At 43.9% G+C, this 24,378-nt stretch overlaps 1 protein-coding gene across 2 annotated transcripts in view; it reads right to left on the reverse strand.

The window, feature by feature from the left end:
* Positions 1–24,378, reverse strand: part of SOS1 (SOS Ras/Rac guanine nucleotide exchange factor 1) — a 125,680-nt gene that overhangs the window by 51,518 nt on the left and 49,784 nt on the right. For both annotated transcript variants that reach the window (XM_040429582.1, XM_040429583.1), the window contains 8 exons: positions 21,207–21,332; positions 17,049–17,180; positions 15,115–15,279; positions 14,712–14,921; positions 12,533–12,676; positions 9,259–9,369; positions 6,249–6,347; positions 4,764–4,891 (listed from right to left, as the gene is read on the reverse strand). In XM_040429582.1, coding sequence (XP_040285516.1) covers positions 4,764–4,891; positions 6,249–6,347; positions 9,259–9,369; positions 12,533–12,676; positions 14,712–14,921; positions 15,115–15,279; positions 17,049–17,180; positions 21,207–21,332 — 1,115 coding nt within the window. The remainder of the gene's footprint in view (positions 1–4,763; positions 4,892–6,248; positions 6,348–9,258; positions 9,370–12,532; positions 12,677–14,711; positions 14,922–15,114; positions 15,280–17,048; positions 17,181–21,206; positions 21,333–24,378) is intronic.

Here is a 24,378-nt window from a genome sequence, read left to right on the forward strand (position 1 = left end):
TGGCCACAGTGATAAGGTAACCATCTGCAGTGAAATTGGCAACAGACTGTGCTGGGCTATTATATCTTTGCAGTCCCAGCAATGCCACCACTGAACATCTATAGTGACCCAGGTAGATTTAAAAAGCCTGGTCACCAAGCAATGTATTATACATCAAGGGTCCATATATTTAGCCCAGGATCTGCCACCATGCCGTCCGTATACTTGACAGTCAGAGTGGTCACCTAGAGGACCCTTACCACCAATAAAATAGAAGCCTAACTAATCATGCCCAGCCCTGCTCGACGCATTTCTGGTAACCCTGTATCGGGCACCTCCTCAGGACCTTATGGGCAAAGACTGCAGAGTAACTGGTTAGTTGCCTAAATGAAGAAATTGTCGGAGAACGCCGCACATGGTTTGTACAGCCATTTCGGCGCTAGTTTGGCCGTACGCATCCACTGATTTCTCCTACTTAAATAGGGATGTGCCCAGGATAGGAGCAGGGGACCCGTCTGAGGCGGCCAATCAGATGAGAGGGGTGTGTCCGAACAGGACATACTGCCCCAAGTCACGAAGTACCATCTCTAAGTACGCACTAAAACACTACCGCCCAGCTCGATCCTGTCAGCTGCATAGAAAAACATTGCATTCAGAAGATACAATGTGTTGCATCAGTAGTGTTGACATCAATCCAAAAGATGACAAATAAGCGCAGTCCATAATAAGCGTTAGATGACCATCAAGCTAATTTTCATAGTGATAAATACAACATCACCGCATCATGCTGTCTAATGAATGTAATATTGAGAAGGGGTACAAACCTTAATAAATGCATTCACCCTATCAAAGTGACTCAATCCATCAGTCATGACAGTCACCTGGACGTTAGGGGATGTGGGAACAATCGTAGGATGGTCACTCAGATACAAAGACCATTGCCCAGGGGCTGATACAAGGAATGATCGACCTGAACACACTATCAATAATGAGAGCGGCAATAGTGGGTCATTTAGAGAAATAAATGAATCAGATAAGGAGCTAAATGAAGCAAGTGTTGCTGCTTCGCTCATTCAGACCCCTAGGTTTTTCTGTGTATAAGTGGAAAATCCACTCAAGCTCCTTTCTCAAAAGCCTATCATCAATGTCACCCCCTCTGGGTGACTGGCGAATGTGTTCAACGCCTTGAAAACTAATCACCCCCGAGTCTCCTGCATGTAAGTCCACGATGTGTCTGGCTAAGGGGGTGTCCCTTTAATTGCGGATGTCCCCTAAGTGCTCGCCTACACGTCGTCTTAACTCACAGGTGGTTTTAACAACATATTGTAGGCCACAGGAGCAAGTAATCAAATAAATAACTCCTGTGGTCCTGATCGCAAAACTTTGAGACGCGACGGTGCTGATAAACACCTTGCTAACCCTTCATAGAGCCGTATGCGAAGCAGCCACTGCATCTAAAGTTGCCCCTAATGTCTGTAGAAAGCCATGTGCGAGATTGTACAGGTCTTAAAAAACTATGAACCAGTCAGTCTTTGAGATTGCGTCCCCTCCGGAAAGTTTGATGTCAGGATCCGTTTTTAGAATACTCCACTACAGAGTGAGAATTTCTCTCACTTTTTGATGTCCAGTATCATAATCCTGATGACCTAATCTTTCTTATCATTGGTCCTGGGGATCAGTAGGTCCTTTCTGTCACTGCATCGGACATGATGGTAAGCCTCATTTAGGACAGTATCCGGATAAACTCTTGATCTAAATTTATATCTCAGATTATCCGCCGCCATTTTAAAATCCAAGGTATCCGAGCAATTGCGTCTCGCTCTAAGATGCTGTCCTTTTGGTATGCCCTTTCGCAGTGCCCAGGGGTGGTGGCTCTTCCACTGAAAAAGATTGTTAGCTGCTGTGGGTTTTCTATAAATCCTCGTAATGAGGCGCCCATCCCTTCCTCTAGTAATAGTTAGATCCAGGAAGGTAATGGAGTCATGATCAATTGTGGAGGTGAAAAAGAGCCTCATTGATATTGAGCTGCTCCACAAAGGCATGAAACTGTAGGGCATCCCCCATCCACAAAATCGGAATGTCATCAAAGTATCTCAGCCACAGCTGGACACATGATGACCACTCCCCAAAAACAATCTCTTTCTCCCACCAGACCAGATAGAGGTTGGCAAGTCAAGTAGAGTCAATCGTTTCCAATCCCCTTGTATGTGGGATTAGAACTGTACAAAGCCTCCACATCCAGGCTGGCCACAAGAACGTCCTCCTCACAAATGACATCATTTATGTGGTTAAGGACATCCATAGTGTCACGTACGCAAGATGGGAGAGAGGTAACAAACGGACGCAGAACCCTGTCCACATAGACACTAATGTTCTGATTCAAACTCCCAATACCGGACACTATGGGTCTCCCTTTAAAGAGGATTACAGCCTTTGTGTACTTTAGGCAGTCTGTAAAAACAGGCCATGACTGGATGTGGGGGAAGCAGAAAGATCATCTCACCTTTATTTACAAGGAGGGTGGTGTATGCTTCTTTCACAATGGTAACCAAACATTTGCGATACTGGTCCAGAGGGTTCTCATGTAAGATCTCATAACATTGATGATCAAATAAAATATTATCACACATAGTTATATATTGTTGTCTATGAAGGATCACGATATTCCCTCCCTTATCGGACTGTTTTATAATAATTTCTTCGCCCCTTTCCAGTGAGGAGTCCTTCTAGTTTACGATTTGTCAAAATTCAGATGGCATGGGACCTGTCCTTCAAGGTGACTTAATTTCTGGGTAACCACCTCTAGAAATGTATCCAGGGGTGAGGCATCACTTACTGGGGGAATTTGAGTAGATGGCAATCTGAGATCTTTGTATCTGAGTGACCATCCTGCGATTGTTTCCACATCCCCTAACGTCCAGGTGACTGTCATGACTAATGGATTTAGTCACTTTGATAGGGTGAATGCATTTATTAAGGTCTGTACCCCTTCTCAATATTACATTCATCAGACCGCATGATGCGGTGATGTATTTATTTATCACTATGAAAAATTGCTTGAGGGTCATCCAACTCTTCTTATGGACTGCGCTCATTTGTCATCTTTTGGATTGATGTCAACGCTACTGATGCAACACACTGTTCAATGTTTTTCTATACAGCTGACAGGATCAAGCTGGCGGTAGTGTTTTAGTTTCTAGCTTTCCACCTTTGCTTTCACTATTCCCAATCATACATATTTTGGTTATCCACAGTTTTTTAGCTGAACAAGCCGCCTAAGGATCCCCCTAGACAGAGACATCATGGGCAGAGGCATATAATGAATGACTTAGAGATGGTACTTCGTGACTTGGGGCGATATGTCCTGTTCGGACATGCCCCTCTCATCTGATTGGCCGCCTCAGACGGGTCCCCGGCTGCACAAACCATGTGCGGCGTTCTACGCCAATTTCTTCATTTAGGCAACTAACCAGTTACTCTGCAGTCTTTGCCCATAAGCTCCTGAGTAGGTGCCCGATACAGGTTCACCAGAAATGCATTGAGCAAGGCTGGGCATGATTAGTTTGCCTTCTATTCTATTGGTGGTAGGGGTCCTCCGGGTGACCACTCGGACTGTCAAGTATACGGACAGCAGGGTGGCAGATCCGGGGCTAAATATATGGACCCTTGATGTATAATACATTGGTTGGTAACCAGGCTTTTTAAATCTACCTGGTTCACTACAGATGTTCAGTGGTGGCATTGCTGGGAACGCAAAGATATAATAGCCCAACACGGTCTATTGCCAGTTTCACCCTCTGTTTTCTATCACTGAGACAGTTACTTACCCACATACAGAAGTTTTCTCCCAGTCCGAGCATTCTCATTATAGATAATAACCTTTTATGTGGTACAGTGTCAAATGCTTTGGAGAAGTCCAGATATACAACATCCATTGATTCACCGCTGTCAAGTCTAGAACTTACCTCCGCATAGAAACTGATTAAATTAGTTTGACATGACCGATCCCTCATGAAGCCATTTCTTGCACAAGTGTCATTTTTCAAATGACACACATGCAAGATTTCAATGAGCGAGCGCCGACCAAAGTGGGTGGCATCAAAAGTGGATGGCATCAAAAATGCTGCCAATCAAGGCACAAGGGGAAGTAATAGGCAAGGCTCACAAGCGAGAACCAGAGCACTTGCCAGAAATGGACTACCCCGTGACACTTCCAACCTAATTTGCATAATGGATAAAAAAATTCTCGCAATCATAATGAAGATGCAGTAATTGCAAAAAACGTATATGTATATGTTGCTAAAAGCCTACGAAGAATCTAGAGTCATTTGGTAGGGCTACAGCTATTAAGGCATGTTGGGAATTGCAGTTCTGCAACAGCTGGGAGGGCCGAAGGTTGAGCATTCCTGGGCTAAATCATCTGATAAATCTCCTTTTAAAAGCCCCCTTCACACGATGTTAGGGATCTATGGTTACTGTGTACATGCTGAACGCCATTCATCTGACAGGGGCCATATGAGTGTCTTTGTGCCGCTGTACTATGGACGACTTATTTTATAGCTATACACTGGGGGCCATGGTACTTTCCGCTGCAGGCATACAACAGGAGCTTTTCCTATTGCATACAACAAATGAAGGGTCATAGCGTGGTGTTTATAGGACCAAAGGCAATCACGGTTTTTGGGGGATCTTCATCATTACATGACAATGGTCAATACCTTTAGACAAATTAACTATGGCAGATGTACCAGTCACATGTACTTATGTTGAAATACTTTGGGTACCTGAGACGTCTTTTGGCCAGGCTCTTCGAACATATCCTTTCCATACTGCTCTGAAGGTTGAGTAAGGCAGTTATGGATTGCTTCAAACATTCTTTATCTTCCTCGTCCTCACTTTTTTCTTCTAATTGCTAAAAAGCAGGGACCAAAAGAGAAACACGTGTCTGGTATGTTCCGAAGTGCATAAAGACAGTCCTCAAATGACAATGATAATACAACTATAGAAGTCAGCCTTTAAGAGTGACAATGCTGCCCAACACGTGGTTTAAAAGCTTGTCTGTACTGAGTCTTTATCCACAAAACTATATATCAATCTGCTCAGCTCCTCCTGCTCCATACGACATGTCCAATGTAACAGCTTCTCTATAAAATGGCATTCCAATCTGGACACTGAACAATTAGTGCAGGGTCCACCACTAGGACCCATTCTTCTCTCAGAGTGGGATCCCACCGAGCGCTGTCGTGAATGGAGAGCAGGTTGTGCTGAGTAGGCGTGCTTGGCTATTTTGGAACTCCCATAGCAGTAAATGGGGAGAGCCAGGCATGCACAGCCCCTGTTCTCCATTCCCGGAGGCACGCGACACGGGGCGCTAACTGCACCTATTGGATATTTATGGCATCTCCTGTGGATACGTCCTAAATGCCCAGATAGAGATACTTCTTTAAAGAGTATAAATTGTTTTATGTTATGTAAAGTTGTAGATTCATCTATGGCAAACCGAAACTTTTATTTTAGGGAACTGTAAAAAATGCTCTTCGTACCTGCAATAGCAACACAGAACTCAAACGACAGGCTGTTATACGACCGTGTGTCTATACCGTTCCATATGCAGGACACACACTTCTAACTCCGCTAAGGCTACTTTCACACTTGCGTTGTTGTTTTCCGGTATTGAGATCTGGCAGAGGATCTCAATACCGGAAAAAATACATTTAAGTTTAGTCCTCATGTATTCTGAATGGAAAGAGATCCGTTCAGGACTCATCAGGATGTCTCTCCTTCCAGTAGCATTTTGTGACCGGACAAAAAACCGCTGCAAGCCGGAAAAAAAACTAACAAACAGATCTGTCACTAATTACATCGAAAGTCAATGGGTGACGTATCAGGTTTTTTAGGTTTTCACCATTGACTTACATTGTTTTCAGTGCCGGATCATTTTTTTTTTTAAAAAGCCTAAAATACCAGATCCATCACCCATCAACTTGGATGTATTTAGTGACGGATCCGTTTTTTTTTCCGTTTTGTTTTAACAGATGTGCAAAATCAAAACGGATCTGCTTAATTCCGGTACGGAGATCCTCTGCCGGATCTCAATACCAGAATTAACAACGCAAGTGTGAAAGTAGCCTAACAGATTTAAAGGAGCTCAGTGGTGAACATAAATTTTCATCACCATTTATACAATTCTCTAATGTACAGTATCAAAGGTAAGGCAACATAGCAAACGTAAAAGCCGGACTGCAATGAACACATGAATGCGGTCTTACCTTAATAAATTCAAAGTAGTGCAGGCAGTAGTAAACAGGTGCTAGAAGTAGCCGAGGCAAAACGTATTGCACAGCTTCTTTAAAACCTTCTCCTATAGACTAGAAGTGCATAGCAAGAATGAGTATAAGATTCCACAATATTGCTGATGACAATAATAAGACTCATAAAAGGCCATTTTAATGGTAAAACATATATAGAACATAAAGTAATTCTAATCATCAGCTTAAGGCCTCATGCAAACGACTGTTGTTTGGGTCCGCATCCGAGCCGCTGTTTTGGCGGCTTGGATGCGGACCCGTTAACTTCAATGGGGCCGCAAAAGATGCGGACAGCACTCCGTGTGCTGTCCGCATCCGTTGCTCCGTTCCACGGCCCCGCAAAAAAAATATAACGTCCTATTCTTGTCCGCGCTTTGCGGACAATAGGCATTATATTGACGGATCGTTTTTTTGTGGATCCCCGGTTTGCGGACCGGAAAAAATGGCACGGTCGTGTGCATGAGGCCTAATACGGTCAGGAGACCAGCAACTCCGGCATTTCTTTTTTGCGTTTTAAGTTTTGTGCTGTTCACCCTACTCAATAAACAACAAATTACATTTAGCCTACGGATCAGTATGAAATACAGAGATAGCAAATATTAATTTTTTTCTTGTTTTACTACAGATGTAGCAGGATTAACACAAACTCCAAATTCTTAACTCATTGCGTTATCTTAAACAAAAGCTATTGAAAAGCAATTGAAGGTGTTCGCTTTAGGCTACTTTCACACCTGCGTTAGGTGCGGATCCGTCTGGTATCTGCACAGACGGATCCACACCTATAATGCAAACGCTTAGATCCGTTCAGAACGGATCCGTTTGCATTAGCATGAACAAAAAAAAAAAAAATATATATATTTTTTTTTGTTCATGATAATGCAAACGGATCCGTTTTGACTTTACATTGAAAGTCAATGGGGGACGGATCCGTTTGAAAATTGAGCCATACTGTGTCAACTTCAAACGGATCCGTCCCCATTGACTTACATTGTAAGTCTGGACGGATCCGTTTGCCTCCGCACGGCCAGGCGGACACCCGAACGCTGCAAGCTGCGTTCAGGTGTCCGCCTGCTGAGCGGAGCGGAGGACAAACGGTGCCAGACTGATGCATTCTCAGCGGATCCGCGTCCACTCAGAATGCATTAGGGCTGGACGGATCCGTTCGGGGCCGCTTGTGAGAGCCTTCAAACGGAACTCATAAGCAGAGCCCCGAACGCTAGTGTGAAAGTAGCCTAAAGCATTTAGTTTGGATAACACGTCTCTTAAAGCATGAGTGTTAGCTCTAGGGTCGTCACGATACCAAAATTTGGATTAGATTTCGATACCATAAAAAAAAATAATAAAAAAAAGACACCAAAAAAGCCGCATGCATTCCGCATTTTATGAAGTGTCCGAACCATAATCGAACAGTCCTATCCTATTTTGTGGGGGGACAAGGTGACAAAAAAAAATTCGAATCGCGCGAATTTAATTTAATTTTTTTTCTGTTACGGCGTTCACCACATAGGAGATTTTTTTTTATATTTTAATACTTTGGACTTTTCGGATGTGGCGATATGTAATATGTTTATTTATTTATTGTTTAAACACTTTATATGTACAATTGGGATAGACTGTGACTTTTTTTAACTTTTTATTTAATAAACTATTTCCCCCCTTAGGGGCTAGAACCTGGGATCTTTTAATCCCTTGTCCTATTCACCGTAATAGAGCTCTATTAGGGTGAATGGGACTTTACACTCTCCCTGTGCTTTGTGCACACAGCAGCAGAGAGCTTACAATGGTAGCCAGGGCTTCAGTAGCGTTCTGGCTGCCATGGTAACCAGAGACCCGCGATTACACTGCTGGGGCTCCGATTGGAACTACCACTGCAACCAATGAAGAGGGGGGAGGGGACACTGTGGCTACTGCCACCAATGATTATAATACTGGGAAGATTGGGGGGGGGGCGCACTGAGCCACTAATGACTTTAATATTGGGGTGGGGGGGCCACCAATGTTTTTAATACTGGGGGGAAGGGGCGGGACACACCCCTGTCATAGAGGCCAGGTGCCGGCTATGTGATTCTGCTGCCGGCACCCGCCTCCTGTATCTGTATTAAACTTGAATTATCTTCATTGGTGGCGCAGTGGCCACAGCCCCTCCTCTCCTCTCATTGGTGGCAGCAGCAGCACAGGGGGAGGGAGAGACTGCTTCCTTCTCCCTTGTTCTGCTGAGGAGAAATGGCGCACGCTGAGAGCAGCGCGTGCCATGTTCTGTGATTCTAGGCGGCTGAGTAGCGCAGCCTAGTATCGGTAAAAGGCAAATCCCGGTATCGAATAGAACTGGTACAAAAGTATCGATTGGGTATGCAACTAGGGTGGCATCGATACCCGGTGTAACCCTAGTTAACTCTACTACATCTGTACTTTCACACAATAATCACACATTTCATTAAAAAAATAAAAATAAAAAATTGTTTTTAAATTGCCCCTTAATTTTCCATTGATATAGCTGTTTGAGGGCTTGATTTTTGCAGGACAAGTCATCTATTTTAGTGGAGCAATTTTTAGGTACATATAATTTACTGATTCCGGAGTGTTTAACCACAAGAATAGTATACTCTACTCTTGCCATCAAAATACTAATCTTAATAGATCCCGTTATAAGTCAATCAGATCCCTCATGCAACAGGATCAGTCATATCAGAAAGCGATTTTGCCTCCAATTTGGTACAATATGAAAAGCTCTATTTACCTCAAAAAATGGGGGAAGAAGAATTTAGGCAACCATGGAAATACAATAAAAAACAAACAAACGGACCACTTGAATGGGCCAAGCAGTTGTAACCATAACTCATGAGGTTTATATTTTTAATTTTAATTCTGGGGAAAGGAGGGCGATCTAAACATCTCCTAATCTTGGCCTACAGTGCCAGATATTGATTTTAGAAAGTACAAACCGATGAAATGAAAATTAAGATACTCATACCTGTAAATAAAGAGCAGCACCGGGCTTCGAAAGCTGGCCAAGAAAGTGATCATGAAAACCTGGTCGTAGAATATCCTGAGCGTAGGATTCATATGGATCAAAGGCTAATTCCTGTAAAGCATGTGAACAGTTTATAGAACAGTGTACAAAGACAGAAAACAGTTCTTGTGAGTAGTTCCTCCTTAAAGGGGTACTCTAATAATAAATTACAACCAATGCAGTGGAAAGGTGATAACTGGTAGACTGATTGGGGATCGATCGCTAGGACCCCTGCCGATTGCCAGAACAAGGTCTCCTGTTTGAAAGCAGCATCAATCAAGCATGCGCGCTGCCGCTCCCTTTAAAGTCTATTAGGCTACTTTCACACCAGCGGTTTTGCTGGATCCAGAAGGGTTCAGCAAAAACGCTTCCGTTACTGATAATACAACCACCTGCATCTGCTATGAATGCATCCGGTTACAGCTTAGACTACTTTCACACTCGCGTTTTGGGCGGATCCGTCATGGATCTGCAAAAACTGATCCGTTACAATAATACAACCGCATGCATCCGTCATGAACGGATCCGTTTGTATTATCTGTAACATAGCCAAGACGGATCAGTCATTAAATCCATTGAAAGTCAATGGGGGACGGATCCGTTTTCTATTGTGGCTGATTGTGTCAGAGAAAACAAATCCGTCCCCATTGACTTGCATTGTGGGTCATGCCGGATCCGTCTTGCTCCGCATCCCAGGACAGAAAGCAAACAACATGTTGCGGTTTGCTCTCCAGTATGGGAACACAACTAAACGGAACGGAATGCATTTTGGAGCATTCTGTTCAGTTTTGTCCCCATTGACAACGAATGGGGACAAAACTGAAGCTTTTTTTCTGGTATTGAGCCCCTATGACGGATCTCAGTACCGGAAAATTAAAACGCTAGTGTGAAAGTACCCCTAGACTGAATGAGATAGCAGAGTAAGGCCTTATTCACATGTCAGTGATTTGCAGATGTGTGCTGTACGTGTTCTCCATGGACAGAACACCTACCAATTCATTTTAATGTGTAATCACACATTCATGCTTTAGCACAGTCCGTGGGTCTGTGGTTTTAGCATGGAAGAATGCTCTATTCTTGTCCGTGTTTACAGATTCAGCACGTCCACTATAGTCTACGGGTCCGTGAAGAAAAAAAAAAAGAAAAAAGGACGGATCCGTGTTTCACGGACCATTTATAGGAGATGCTCTGAACATTAACTTTCAGCTGTACAGTGTCTGTGGAACATGGACAACAAACAGAAAAGAAAAAAAAAACGGACACAGCAACCAAACACCGAAATCTTCACGGATGAATCAATGACCATCTGGTCACGGATTTCATCACGGACTTGTGAATAAGGCATAAAAGACGCAACGGAGACCAAACGCAGCCAAATTGATGCATTCTGAACGGATCCTTATCCATTCAGAATGCATTGGAGCTGAACTAATCAGTTTTGGGCCGCTTGTGAGAGCCCTGAAACGGATCTCAGAAGCGGACCCAGAAACGCCAGTGTGAAAGTAGCCCAAGATGCTCATCAACCTTCATCATTCCCATAGACTTTGAACAGGGTCGCAATCAAGCATGCATGCGGCCCTTCTATGCAAACAGGACAGAAACCTCCGCTCTGGAAATCAGTGGAGGTCCCAGCAGTCAAGGTCTTACCATTAGCACCTAACCAGAAAATTTTTTATTTATTTTTTTAGAGCTGTGACAACAGAACCTGCAGGCATATTGGATGCCCTTTTAGAAGTGAATTAACATAGTCCCTGTGAAAAATATGCTTACATAAAAAAAGTTTGCAGCTGCTACTCTATAATCACGAGGCCTGTTCTGTGCTCCTCAGCTCCAGCACTGAGAATTGTGTGCATCCAAATCCCATAAATCTATATGTGTATATAGGTGTGTGCCCATGGGCAATGCAAGGCTAAGACAAATACTGAAAGAATTTGCTGCCCCCTAATGGTATAATAAGAAAGTGAATTTAATATGTAATTAAAGGGGTTCTGCAGTTTGTTTTAACTGATGATCTATCCTGTGGATAGATCATCAGCATCTGACCGGTGGGGGTCCGACACTCGTGACCCCTGCCGATCAGCTGTTTGAGAAGGCAGCGGCCCCGCCCAGGCAAGTTGATACTAGTCGTGATGTCACTGGGCCAGCGGTAAACAGTGAGAAGGCCGCGGCGCTGCTGGAGCGCCGCTGCCTTCTCAAACAGCTGATCGGCAGGGGTCTCGGGTGTCGAACCCCCGCCGATCAGATGCCGATGATCTATCCAGAAAATAGATCATCAGTTAAAACAAACTGCAGAACCCCTTTAAAGGCTGAGATCAGAATAACCCTCATATGACAGCCAGGGGTGGGCAGATTTATAGAAACAGACATGTGGGTTGTACTATAATAACAATAATAATAATAATCTCTATGTCATAAATATCATAAAAAATCAACAGTTAAAACGAGAGGAATGAGAGCCCTGCTCCCAAGAGATTACAAACTACCATAGATGTGAATGAGAGCTACGCAGACGCACAGCAAACTACGCTGTTTCTGTAATTGCAGAGCCAGAGAAACAGCGTAGCTCCTATTCACTGCTATATGAGATACGGATCAAAACGTCAGAGCAGCTCTGATGAATGTCCGTAAAAAGCAGAAAGAACAGCCTACAGAGGCAGTGAAAACTGAAGACTGTAGAAGACTGTTGAAAAGGTTTAATAAAAACCAATTTAGCAAAATCATTCTTAGACCTAATGCACACGGCTGAGAGCGGTCTGTGGTAACCCGGCCGGGGTTCCTTCTGACAGCAGGAGCGCACGGCGTCAGTGGTTGCTATGACGCCATGCGCTTCATGCCGCCGCCGCTGTACAGTGATACACTGGTATGATCTATACGAGTGTATTACTGTACAGCGGCATGAAGGGCACGGCGTCATAGCAACCAATGACGCCGTGCGCTCCTGCTGTCATAAAGAATCCCGGCCGGGTTACCACGGACCGCTCTTGGCAGCGGAACACGGCCGTGTGCATGAGGCCTTAACCCAAGAAAAGTGGAATACAATAGAAAAAATGCCCCTGTAGCCCTTAAAGTAGTTGTCCGGTTTCAGAGCTGTAGGTCCCCCCAAGCCCCATTCCTGGCATAGATATGGATCCCAAGGCTGGGACCCGCATCTGTCAGACATTTATGGAATATTCTGCGGATAGGCTAGAAATGTCTGAAATAGGAAAACCCCTTGAAACAATACAACAAATCTCACCTCCGCCAAATCTTCAAAGCAGCTTCCAACTAATGGGTGCGGACTGCTCTCGTCTGTCATTTCCACGGTGTCTTCAATAAGGCCCAAAAGCTTCACACTAAGTTCATGGATATCAATGATTCGACTAAATATATTTTCTACATCCTGAAAGGAACATTTACTGCGGTTAATGCACAAATACGAGCTTTTTTTTCTCTGACCATGGCAACTGTTACCATACGACGTTAGCATTTAAATGCTTCAATTTTGCAGGTCAAACATCTGCATAGAAAAGTTTTTCAACTTCAACTTTTTGAAACATGATCCCATTGGTCTGAAACGGCCATATTATTACCTGAAGGATAATTTATATAAAAATAAAAACAACCATACAGCTGCTATAAAGCTAGTGGTGAAAGGAGGCAGTCACTGAAACGCATTGTGTTTCCTCTAAGTGCATACAGATTTTTTCAGCTCAATACTAAAATAATAAAGCCATCTGGTGTTCGTTCGACCTAGTGGGGGGTGCAGGCAACCAGAATCTTCCCATTTAACTCATTGGCTCGTGCAAGCAATGAACAGTGAATGAACTATTCCGCCCAAGCACAGAAGAGGTTCCATCCAGAGGCAGCTCAGACAGCAGTGACGTGGGTGAAACATGTCACTGCTGCCATATTGCACCCTATATGATGGTTATGTGGCCCACAGACAGGGACTCGAGGGCGCAGCGGGAAGTTATTTTTTGATCAAACATGTATGACGGGCAGGTAATTTTGAGGAGGAAGCAGTGCCCCTCCTCTTCAAACAGCTGATCGGCGGAGGTGCCTGGAGTCGGACCCCCAACAATCTGATATTGATGACCTGGATTGGTCATCAATATTACACCGCTGCACAACCTCTTTAACTTGGTACAGTGATGGCGGACCTTTTAGAGACCGAGTGTCCAAACTGCAACCCAAAACCCACATATTTATTGCAAAGTGCCAACACGGCAATTTAATCTGAATGCTGAAAACTACCAGCCAAATTAAGTTGTGTGTGGGGTGGAGGGGGGGGGGGGGCTTAAAACAGGGCCCCAGTAAAATGAATGCTCCCATTAGCACCCTCCTAGTATTAATAAGGCCCCCATTGGTGGTCCCCAGTATTAATGAGCAAGTAGTGGCCCCCCAGGATTAATATGACCCCGGTAAAATTAATGCCCCCTTCCCCACTATTCTTGTGCAAAAGTAAAATAAGCAAAATACAACCCGCCTCATCCGAGGTGAACACTTGCTGCTCACGGGATGCGCAAATCAAGATCTGTGCTCCAGCATGATGACGTTTCGCAGGTTCTGCAGCTTCCAATCAATGCCATGAAACGTCACAGCGCTGTCCTGCGCATCCAGTGAGTGTTCACTACGGCGCGACCAAATGGATAACGTGAGTGTTATATATATAATTTTTCTTTTAACATAAGCAGAAGGGGAGGGGGCAAAGGCTGTACTAATGAGCGTTTCACAATGGAAGCGCTAATTAGTAATAGCGCTCAGGTGGCAACCCTACGCACGGCCCACACAGAGCGCGTGCCCAAAGAGGGCTCTGAGTGCCCCCTACGCCACACGTGCGATAGGTTCGCCACCACTGACTTTGGCCGAGCTCTTCGTGGTAGAATACATTCTGAGCTTTGTTATAAGGCCCTATGGCTGGATATAAATCCTTCAGCCAAAATACAGTACATACATAATAAAAATATTCAAGAGCTGCGGTTACACAATGAAAGAAGCCATTTTATCCTGATGCTGCAGCTAATATTTTCTATAAACCAGTTAATCCTTTGGTTTTCCAGTCAGTTTTAGTACAAATTAAACCCCCTGAACCCTACACATAGGTGGGTCTACAACGTGTATTTTTACTAGAGGAACTGCAGCAGAACTATTGGCGTTCAGGTTAACGTGCAGCTTTTTCAAGCAGAATCCAGGAATAAGGAATATCCCCATTATACTCCAGGAGGGCCACATGGACCACCATCCACTGGGAATTTTTCCAATGCATATGAATGGTTTTGCGGAAACCCCATTTACTTGCAGGTGAGGTGAACTGAGCGCTTATTTGAGGCAGATTCTGTCTAGAAATGATTCCCGAAGCCTCCAAGAGTGAACCAAGTCAAACATAAAAAGGTACAATAAAGAAATAGATAGAAAACGGGGGTTAACATACTTACATGAGCTGAAAACAGTTTTGTGCTGGAGGCAAAAGGTTCTCTGAATACTTTGATAATAAGGTTGAGTTCCCTTATATATTGTCTAACTTCTGCCATAAAGGACTTCACAAGGTCATAGTATGCTTGTTCCCCCAAAGTGGATGGCTCTTCGTCGGCTAAGGACAATACACTAATGTCTTCTTCATCCTGATGGAACATGTCCATCAATACCTGTGTAAAACAATAGATATGGAAAACGAGTGGATGAAAGAGCATTTGTAAGGAACTGCCCCTTCTCCACCAACCAAACTCTTGGGGTCTATAGGGAGCTGTTTGTAGCAAGTCCCTCTCACTAACTGCCCGAGGGTCTTAATATTGCAGAGGGGCCCAGGTCAGAGGTCATAAAGATACTGCACAGTCTTACCTTATCTACACACATTGCAACCTTTATGTCTTGCTTGGTAATTTCATAATGCCTGATATTCCGCACATAATTCCCAGCGAGTTTCAATATATCAGCCGAAATGTATTCTAATACTGCAACTATGTAAACAGATACTTGATGATCAATTTTATAACCTAAAACCTCCTGTGGAATAAAAGGGAAAAAAACACTTAGACTGTAAAGCAAATAACATAAAAAAGAAATGAAAATAAGTAGTTGACAGAAAGTGTCACAGCTCTGTAGCCATATAACCTGCCATGACTGTTAGTATATTCCTATCACCTTCAGAGTGGAGGGCCACAACTGACTGCAGCCACACCAATAATTACATGGTGTCCACCAGAACCTTTAGCATCCATTTACACATCTGTAGTCCTGGCTCCGCAATTTTGTGGAACGGATGCAGACCCATTCAATTCAACGGGGACGCAAAAGATGCAGACAGCACACCGTGTGCTGTCCCGCATCCGTCGTTCCGTTCCGCGTCTTATACTTGCATTTCTATCAGAGGGCGGGCCATGGGCGGTCCACAAAATGTGCAACGCACGCGGCCAGTACCAGTGTTTTACGGATCCTCAATTTGCAGACCGCAAAACACTTATGGATGTCTGAATGGACCCTTACACACCATTTTACAGTTTTCAAATAGACTCATTCTACAGCTAAGTCACTTTCTAAGGCCTCTTTCACACTACAGTTTTATTTTTTCTGTTTTGCGGGCCGTTTTTGCGTTCCGTATACGGAACCATTCATTTTAATGCGTCCGCAAAAATACGGAATGTACTCCGTATGCATTCCGGTTCCATGTTTCCGTATCTCCGTTCCGTGCAAAGATAGAACATGTCCTATATTTGGCCGCAAATCACGCTCCGTGGCTCCATTAAAGTCAATGGGTCCGCAAAAAAAACGGAATGTATACGGAAATGCATCCGTATGTCTTCCGTATCCGTTTTTTGCGGAACCATCCATTGAAAATGTTATGCCCAGCCCAATTTGTTCTATGTAATTACTGTATATGCCATAAGGAAAAACGGAACCGAAACAGAAACACAATGGAAACAAAAAAAAATGGAACAACGGGTCCGTGAAAAACGGACCGCAAAACACTGAAATAGCCATACGGTAGTGTGAAAGAGGCCTAAATATATGGATTTGCTCTCCACAGTCCCTACCTAGTGAAAGAAACATATAGCCTGTTCTCTGCTGATACGTTCGTCTATACGTTTTTTTTGCTGGACTCTGCACGATGGGAAAGCATAGTATACCAAGTCAGGTAAAGAAACGTATAGACTAACGTACATTTATTTATTTTATTTTTTTACATTTGAACACAGTATGGCTCCTGTGAGGCATCCGTTAACGTATCATTTTTTTTTTTTGTGTACCTTAAACATATGATAAAAATGTGATGTGAACCCACCCTAATCTAGCTGGCTCCCATTCCTCCAGTCACCGGCTTGCTTCTTTAGGTCAGGGCATAGACATGATCACGTGCAGCACTGAAGTCCATGACTGGCTTCAGCAGTGGTGTGGACCCAAGCGTCATGTCTCCGTGAAAGCCAGTCATTGGCTGCAGTGGGACGGGTGATAAATAAAGGCCTTGAACCAGAGGATAAATGAACAGGAGCTAGCAAGCGAGATTGGTGCGGTGGGGAGCAGTTACGTATAAATCTTTCAGTAGGCGATGCAGGCTAGAGGAATTCAGTTATTAGCCAATTATTCATCGAAGCCCCCTTTAAATTCAGAATGCACAGCCAAGTGCAGCAGAGACCGAAACCGTAATAAGACTACGTTCACATCTGGGGCACATTATCCACTGTAGGATGAGGCCCCCAACTGAATCTTCGCCTCATATATGAAGGTAGCCTTAGGATATTTTCTTGAAATTCATTTGCAATCAGCTTCTACATTACCTTTAACAAAGGATGGATTTTATCTACAGGGAGAGAGAGCGGATTCCGCCGTTTCTTCTTTTCAATCGCAGACTGGGCATCCGCAATCGCCCACTTATCTATGGGATGAGGAAAGCTTTTCTGCACACGTTCCTGCAAGAAGACGTAGAACATTTTAGAGACGCTACTTCAGATGTCGATACATAACAGGATTGGGCTACTGCATGCTGTATTTGGCAAAATGCAGAAATATATAAAACGGCCTTATAGTATTTATGGGCATCATACGGGGGAGGAGGGGGGGGGAATAAAAGTGCAAACTATGGCTATCGAATTGAGGAATTCATTTAATTGCTATGGGTATTTTTAGGTCTCATTTACTAACGGCGTAGTCCCCGCATGCCAGCACAGTCTTCTAAGCCATTAATAACTACTATGCAGCATTCCTAGCCACATGCCTGGAAAGGTCAAAATCAAAAATATAATTAGTTATTGAGCTTCCCTTACGTCACACTGGAGAGATCTTTCAAGACGGCACATTACAGCGGAACACGTTGTTTGCATTCTCAGTATTGCCATGGAAGGTGTACAAATAGAGAAACAGAAGTGACCAGGACAGGCTATAGATGTCTGATAGGTGGGGTCTAGGGCATGGTTCCAGCGACCGCTGCGGGAGGGAGGAAACCAGAGGAGTGGGATGGCTGCCCGTGCGCCTGTTCTTTTTCTATTATATTATGAGGCCTTATGGAAAAAGTTCATTTTTTGCGGGTGATGATACGGAGGCTCATCCCCGTCGCGGCCTGCCCCAGCTTCCTCCCCTGTATGTTTTGATCCACCTGATGGGGAGATGCAGTGGCAGCCATCAGGAACGACGCGGGTGTCGGGGAGAGGGGTAAGTATAACCTATATAAGGGGACCAGGCGTTAGTGGGGACATTATAGGGGTTGGAGGCAGAATACTCTCAAAACGGACATCCTAAGATACTCCATTAAAAAAAGTGTACCTAAATGTTCAAAATAATATGCTGACAATTTTTCTAATGTGTTTTTATTATTTATTTATATATATTTTTTTTCCCTAGCGAAACAGACACCTGATATTCAGATGCCCATTACGCTACTACTGATGTTTATGGGAGTACGGATTCCACTTCACGGGCAGGAGCTCCATAGTACATTGCTGCTCCTGTCTGTTCCAGCGCTTCTCTCCTAAAGCAAGGCATTGAAGTGCTATGCCAGGCTCCAGCAGAGCGGGCACAGGCAGAGTAGCAATATGCTATGGAGCTCCTGCCCATACAGCGCTCAGTGGAATCTGTACTTCCATACACATCAGAATACCGGAGCACGGCTTTTAGGTGCCTACTTGTAAACCCCCACGATTAGCTACTAATAAAAACCTATCCAGAGGTCACCAGTTGTAAAGTCTCGGAAACCCCTTTTAACGGCTGGCTATAATATCTTGGCCACTTTCTTGGGCAACTTCTAAGACGCCATAAACTTTTGTGTTCTAGCACAGAAAACTATCACTTACTGCCCTCCTTCCCCGAGGATATGGTATGAAAATATTGGACAGAAGCAGTCTCCACATCCATAGTTCGCAAGCTAGCAGTGGTCTTGTCACTTCCCCATGCCTCGTCTTCTGCACAGATGCTGAATGCAATCAACACGTGCGCACAGACCAAAGATGCTGCTCCCTTTATCTGCACATGCGCTAGAGGCTTTTTGGCAATGTTCAGCACGTGCGCAGTAGATGACACTGTGTCATCTGGATAAACCGCTTACTATCTTGAAAGCTATGAACACAGATGCCACCATAAGGAGTGAATTACATTGCTAAAAGTCTGGTGCAACCATAGAAAGGCCTGTGCAGCTTATAATCATTAATGTCGCAACTATCTTCCAAGCTGCGCCCTCCAACAACTGGGTGGCACCCTACTGGTGAGGCGACATACTGGCCATACATCAGCAGAAAAGCACTCCTGCATTCATGTAAGATGGTAGAGGGTTCATGGCCTGTACAGCCTGAGACACCATATGAGAATAGTGCAACCAGTATAATACAGTAATATGTGTAATATCGCCACATGCACCTTTAGGTAAAGGGAACTTTTAGTTCTGTTCATATCTCTAATTGATAGGGGAAGCAGAGAACGGATCTTCAGAGGAGTTTTCCTTTAATAACTTTACAAGAAATGATGTCCTTTTCTCTTTAGTAATTTGTGGAAGTTTGCATAAGCTTAACGGTATATTGTAACACATAATGCAAATTGTTCTTGCAATTTGGGAAGCAAGTAATGTAATTCTATATAGCGCAAGAGACTCTTATCCCCGGCTGGGTCACATCCAACCCGATCACAGACCTAGACTCATCATCAGCCAGTTCTTGTTGCCACTCGATAAGGTTATTATGGATTTCTATATGACACAAATTACAATATTATACAGTGTGATACTTCAATGCAGGGATGCTCAACCTGCGGCCCTCCAGCTGTTGCAAAACTCCAAGTCCCAGCATGCTCGGACAGCCTACAGCAGGGCATTGTGGGAGTTGTAGTTTTACAACAGCTGGAGGGCCGCAGGTTGAGCATCCCTGCTTCAATGCATTCTCACGGCAACAGAATAATTATGTGACTTGTATTCTGTATTCTGCACTTTTCACCAGTTTTCCCCTCTGCAGGTTCCATAATTGCCAGTTTTCCCTTAGCTAGTGGGTGGATGCGAGATGCTATGATGTCTCCCATAGACCGAGCATACAGAGAAGAGAAGATCCTGCCCCTCTATCTCTCTTCAATCGCATCCTCAGCAGCAGCCGTATTGAGTAGTGTAGCTGTGGATCCAGGGGTGAGATAGAAAACTTATTGGAGCCTTCAGCAGCCACTCCTTATTCCTTTCTATCGACTTATATGAGAAACATGTAACCGGAGCCCCCCCCCCCCCCCCATAAACAGTGTGTCTAGTCTCTCAAGTAGGATTTTAGCAGGGACATGAGGATGAATAACCAGCTAAGGAGGCAGTGGGAGAAGTGACTAAGTGGGGAAAAATAAAAAAAATTCTGATATGATATATTGCAAAGTTTCTTATATTCCCTTATACTTTTGTTGCATGCAAGATTTGCTCAAACTACAGTGTCTATTTAAATACACAAAGCGGTTTTCTGAACTGAGACACTGTTGGCATATTGCTAGGATATGCTACCAATGTCAGTCTATTCTGGGACTGCCCTTAGTCTTTAATTAAGTCATACACGTTAAGAGCCATAGCTTAGGGAATACCTGGAAAACATCTTCAAAGAGGTATTCCCATCTCAGACACTGGTGTCATATCGTTAGAACATGCCAACCAATGTCAGATACGCGAGGGTCCCACCTCTGGGACCCGCACCAATCTCCAGAACAGACCCTCGAAAGTGAAGGAGAGCATACTGCCCATGTGTGGCATTCTCTCTATTCATTTCTATAGAAGCTGCAAAAATAGCCCAGCAAGCAAACTCTGCTATTTTCGGAAGTCTCATGGAAATAAATGGAGAACGCCCTGCGCAGGAGTGGCCACTGCTCCATTCACTTCTAATAGACTACCGGAGATTTTCGGAAATCCCATAGGAATGAATGGAGGGCGGCCGTGCATGCAGGCTGACCCCCGCTCACTTTGGGCGGTCCCGTTGTAGAGACCCACACCTATCTGACATCGGTGGCATATCCTAGCAATATGCCACCGATGTCTCAGATGAAACAACACCTTACATGCACCTTAAAGGGGTATTCTGGTTTCATTAAATTAATGACGTATCCTCAGGATAGGTCATCAATATAAGATTGGTGGGGGTCCAAATTTTGGCACCTCCACTGATCAGCTGTTAAAAGAGGCCACAACCCCTGATCAGCAGGGGTGCCGAGAGTCTGATCTCCACCAAAACTGCACAACCCCTTTAAATATGCCTTAATACATGTGACCACCTTCACCCTGCAATAAAAATATGGCTATGGAAAAATATGCAAAAAAAAAATTATATTTGCTGTATAAGCAGAAATGGTAAAGTTCCAAATATCTTTACTGCAGAGAAGTAAGGAGCCTGATGGATTTTTGGCTGCTGAGCACCGCAGTCACTGCAAAAAGACTAAAATGCAGTACTTTTAAGTGGCATCTTTACGGGCAGATCAATATATAAACTATTTCTGAGTACCTCAACATCCAGGACACTGCGGGGCTGCGCTTGGCAAAGCATGCTAAGCAGCTGCAAAATTAACTCTTCCACATACTGGAGAGCATCTTCAGCTGATGCCAGGTTGGGATGGACCTGTAACTGAACCTGCAGAAAATAGGATAAAAAGCACATTTTATATTGGCATTTAATTCTGGGCTCTTTTCCAAATGACAGCTTAACTCTTACAATTACAGTAATCCAATAACCCAGCATGTCAAGATAAGAAAAATGGAACACATCAGCGCCAATTAATTGCATAACTTAGTTTGTAGACTCATAACTTTCATACACAAATGCGGAACCAAGTGCCCAGTTGAGCGTTATCCTTCCTTCAAGCTGCCCAGGCCGCCTCCCCAACCTATCCCATCCCCCCTCCGATTGCGCTATATTTCGTCCCTCTTGCCTTCTGACATCACGGTCCCTCGCATTCAAATCTAGCACAACCTGCGCATTCCCATACTATCAGCTTCTCGGTATATTCTGTGCATGCGCTAGCCAACTGCCCACAGAAGACAGTAATATGAGCAGACTGTATGCTGGTCTGAGCCGGCACGAGATTTAGATGCGGGTAACAGTGCCGTTGAAAAGCTAGGAGAAGGACATTATAGCACATGGGGGAAGAGCTGGGATCAGCAGACCTGGGCACTTTGAAAGAAGAATAACGACCATCTGGGCACCCGTCTTTTTTCCTGTGAATACCAACACTGAAAAGAGAAGCAAAGGTATGTTTTATAAGAGGCCATGAGAGACTGTCACGTGCGCTGCTACAGCCAATGATGGCCTCAGTGGTAACATGCTCCCAAGAGAAACGTCATTGCTAAGTCATGTGCTGTTTGGGGACATTTCACCGCTGAGGCCAATCATTGGCTGCAGCAGCACATGTGACCCAGTCTGTGCAGGAAGTTTACATACAGGGACCGGAAAGGAAGTGAAGACCGCCTGGGACTCACAGAACCGGAACAGAGTGGCAGGTAAGGTGGAATTTAGAAAAAAAATAAAAGGAATTGTGGACAACCCCTTTAAGTGTGTTACAGACAGTCGGTGTTAGTTTAATAGTCAAAATTGAGGTGACAGACTTCCTTTAAGCCCTCTTTAACAAAGTACCAACTGATATCATGCCCCAATCACTTGTCAAAACAGGAGAAAAGTGAAAAGCAGAGGCTTGTTCTATTAACCGATACAGTCATACCAGTAGAAACCACTGGATTATGAATAAATACACTTTCAAATGGGGGAAGAACATTTGATTAAAAGGGGAAGATTTTAAAATGTCACAACATATGAGCACACTGTGTGTGTGTAATATATATATAAATAATATAATATAATATAATATAATATAATATATCTACACACACACACACACATCACTCTATATATACCATTGGGGACAAGCAGTGCCAATCATCAGGAGCTGTATTTCTAAAATGTAGTCACTTATCAGCTGATTCACGTACAAAGTGATTTACCAGCTTCCAGCAGCTCTTAGTTACTGCCACTGATAAAGTTCTTAAAGGACCTAGGTTCCTGCACACGGACTGGATATTAAACAGGTCAACAGCAGTCCACAAAACAGACTATATTCTTGCTGAGCATGGACCAGGATGCGGAAAGCAGCGGGGACAGAAACAGCTTTGGAACGTTAGCGATGGAGATCAGAGAGGTGAGGAATGCTTCTTTTTTTATTTTTAAAAGGGGTTTCCCAGATTGATGACCTATGCTCAGAATAGGTCATCAATATCAGATCGGCAGGGGTCCGACTCCAGGGACCCCCATGGTGCTCATGCAAGCACTGCGTTCTTTTCACTGCTCACCTGCACACCATTGACATTGTAATTACAGCTGCTCCGTTCATTATAGTTACACCACACCACCGCAAGGTCCACAGAATGCAAGTGAACAGTGAAAAGAACATGGCGCTTACACAAGCGCTGCAGTCTCTTCAAACAGCTGATCGGGGGGGGGGGGGGGATGCTGGGTGTCAAACCTCCACTGATTTGATATTGATGATGTCATCAATATGAGAAACTGGACAAGCCCTTTAACCCATTATGGCACTTTTTTTTAAAACATATTTTCTAACCTGGAAAACCCATTTAAAGAACACTTTCATTGTATTCACTTAGTTTAAACATCCCCTATTGCTTTATGTCTACAGCTCCTAGGCAGGCTTAAATTGTTTCAATGGTCACTGACTACAAGCAACCCTGCGTAGTCTGATGCTGAAAGGGCAGCAAAGTGACCCAGTGGATAGCACTGTTACCTTGAGCACAGGTGACCTGGGTTTAAATTTGACCAAGTAGGCGATTGTGATGAGCAAACTAAGCAATGGGAAATCATAACCCTGCAGTCAAATACCATTCCATCCGTTCTTCTTTCTCTCATTTGTGTAAGCAACAAGTAAGAGATGGAAGCAAAGGTGATCATATTTATTGCCAAAGCAAGAGGTATAGTTCAAACCTTGAATTAAAAAAACAAGGTTTCAAAAAACCCAATCCCTTGTACTGTGCTGTCGTTTTTCTTACAGTAAGTGCATGAAAAAAAGAAAAAAAGAAGAAAAAAAAAAAAAAAGGATTTAAAGTGCAGACCTACTGTAGCCATGCAGGCTGCTTATACTGCACGGTGTGGTTTTCTGGTTACCACCACCTTCTTACGGAAGGTCACATGACCAGCTTCGGTTCCAGGAAGGCTATTTTGCCCTCTCACAGGTTTTGCCCAGTAAGCTCGGAGGAACATGCATCGAAAGCAGATTTCTACTACAATAGTCTTATCTTAGGAAGCGGTTTGTGTTTTGCTGACATCTATTCTGTGGCCAACATGAGGAAAAGTAAAAATATTAGGGTAGGGTCAGATTCTTCAGCTTGCACTTCACTGAATAAGCCCAATGATTCCACCAGATGCTGATGTCACTATGTTTCCAGAAGTAGCCATTAAATGAGGGATTCCCAGTAATGCAGAACATGAGCCATCACTTATAATGTAACTGTCATCAGAAATATTTCCCATAAATCAATGGCACAAGTGGTGGTAGTAAAGTATTATATCACAGTACACAAAAGTACCCCTTTCTCCATTAATTAGGCTCCTTTCCTACCCCCTGCCTCGACACAGCATCACTCGGTCTCTGCTCATGGTTGTCCGGGTTTAGAGC

The sequence above is a fragment of the Bufo bufo genome, chromosome 4 (assembly GCF_905171765.1).
Source record: "Bufo bufo chromosome 4, aBufBuf1.1, whole genome shotgun sequence".
Taxonomy (NCBI): Eukaryota; Metazoa; Chordata; class Amphibia; order Anura; family Bufonidae; genus Bufo; species Bufo bufo.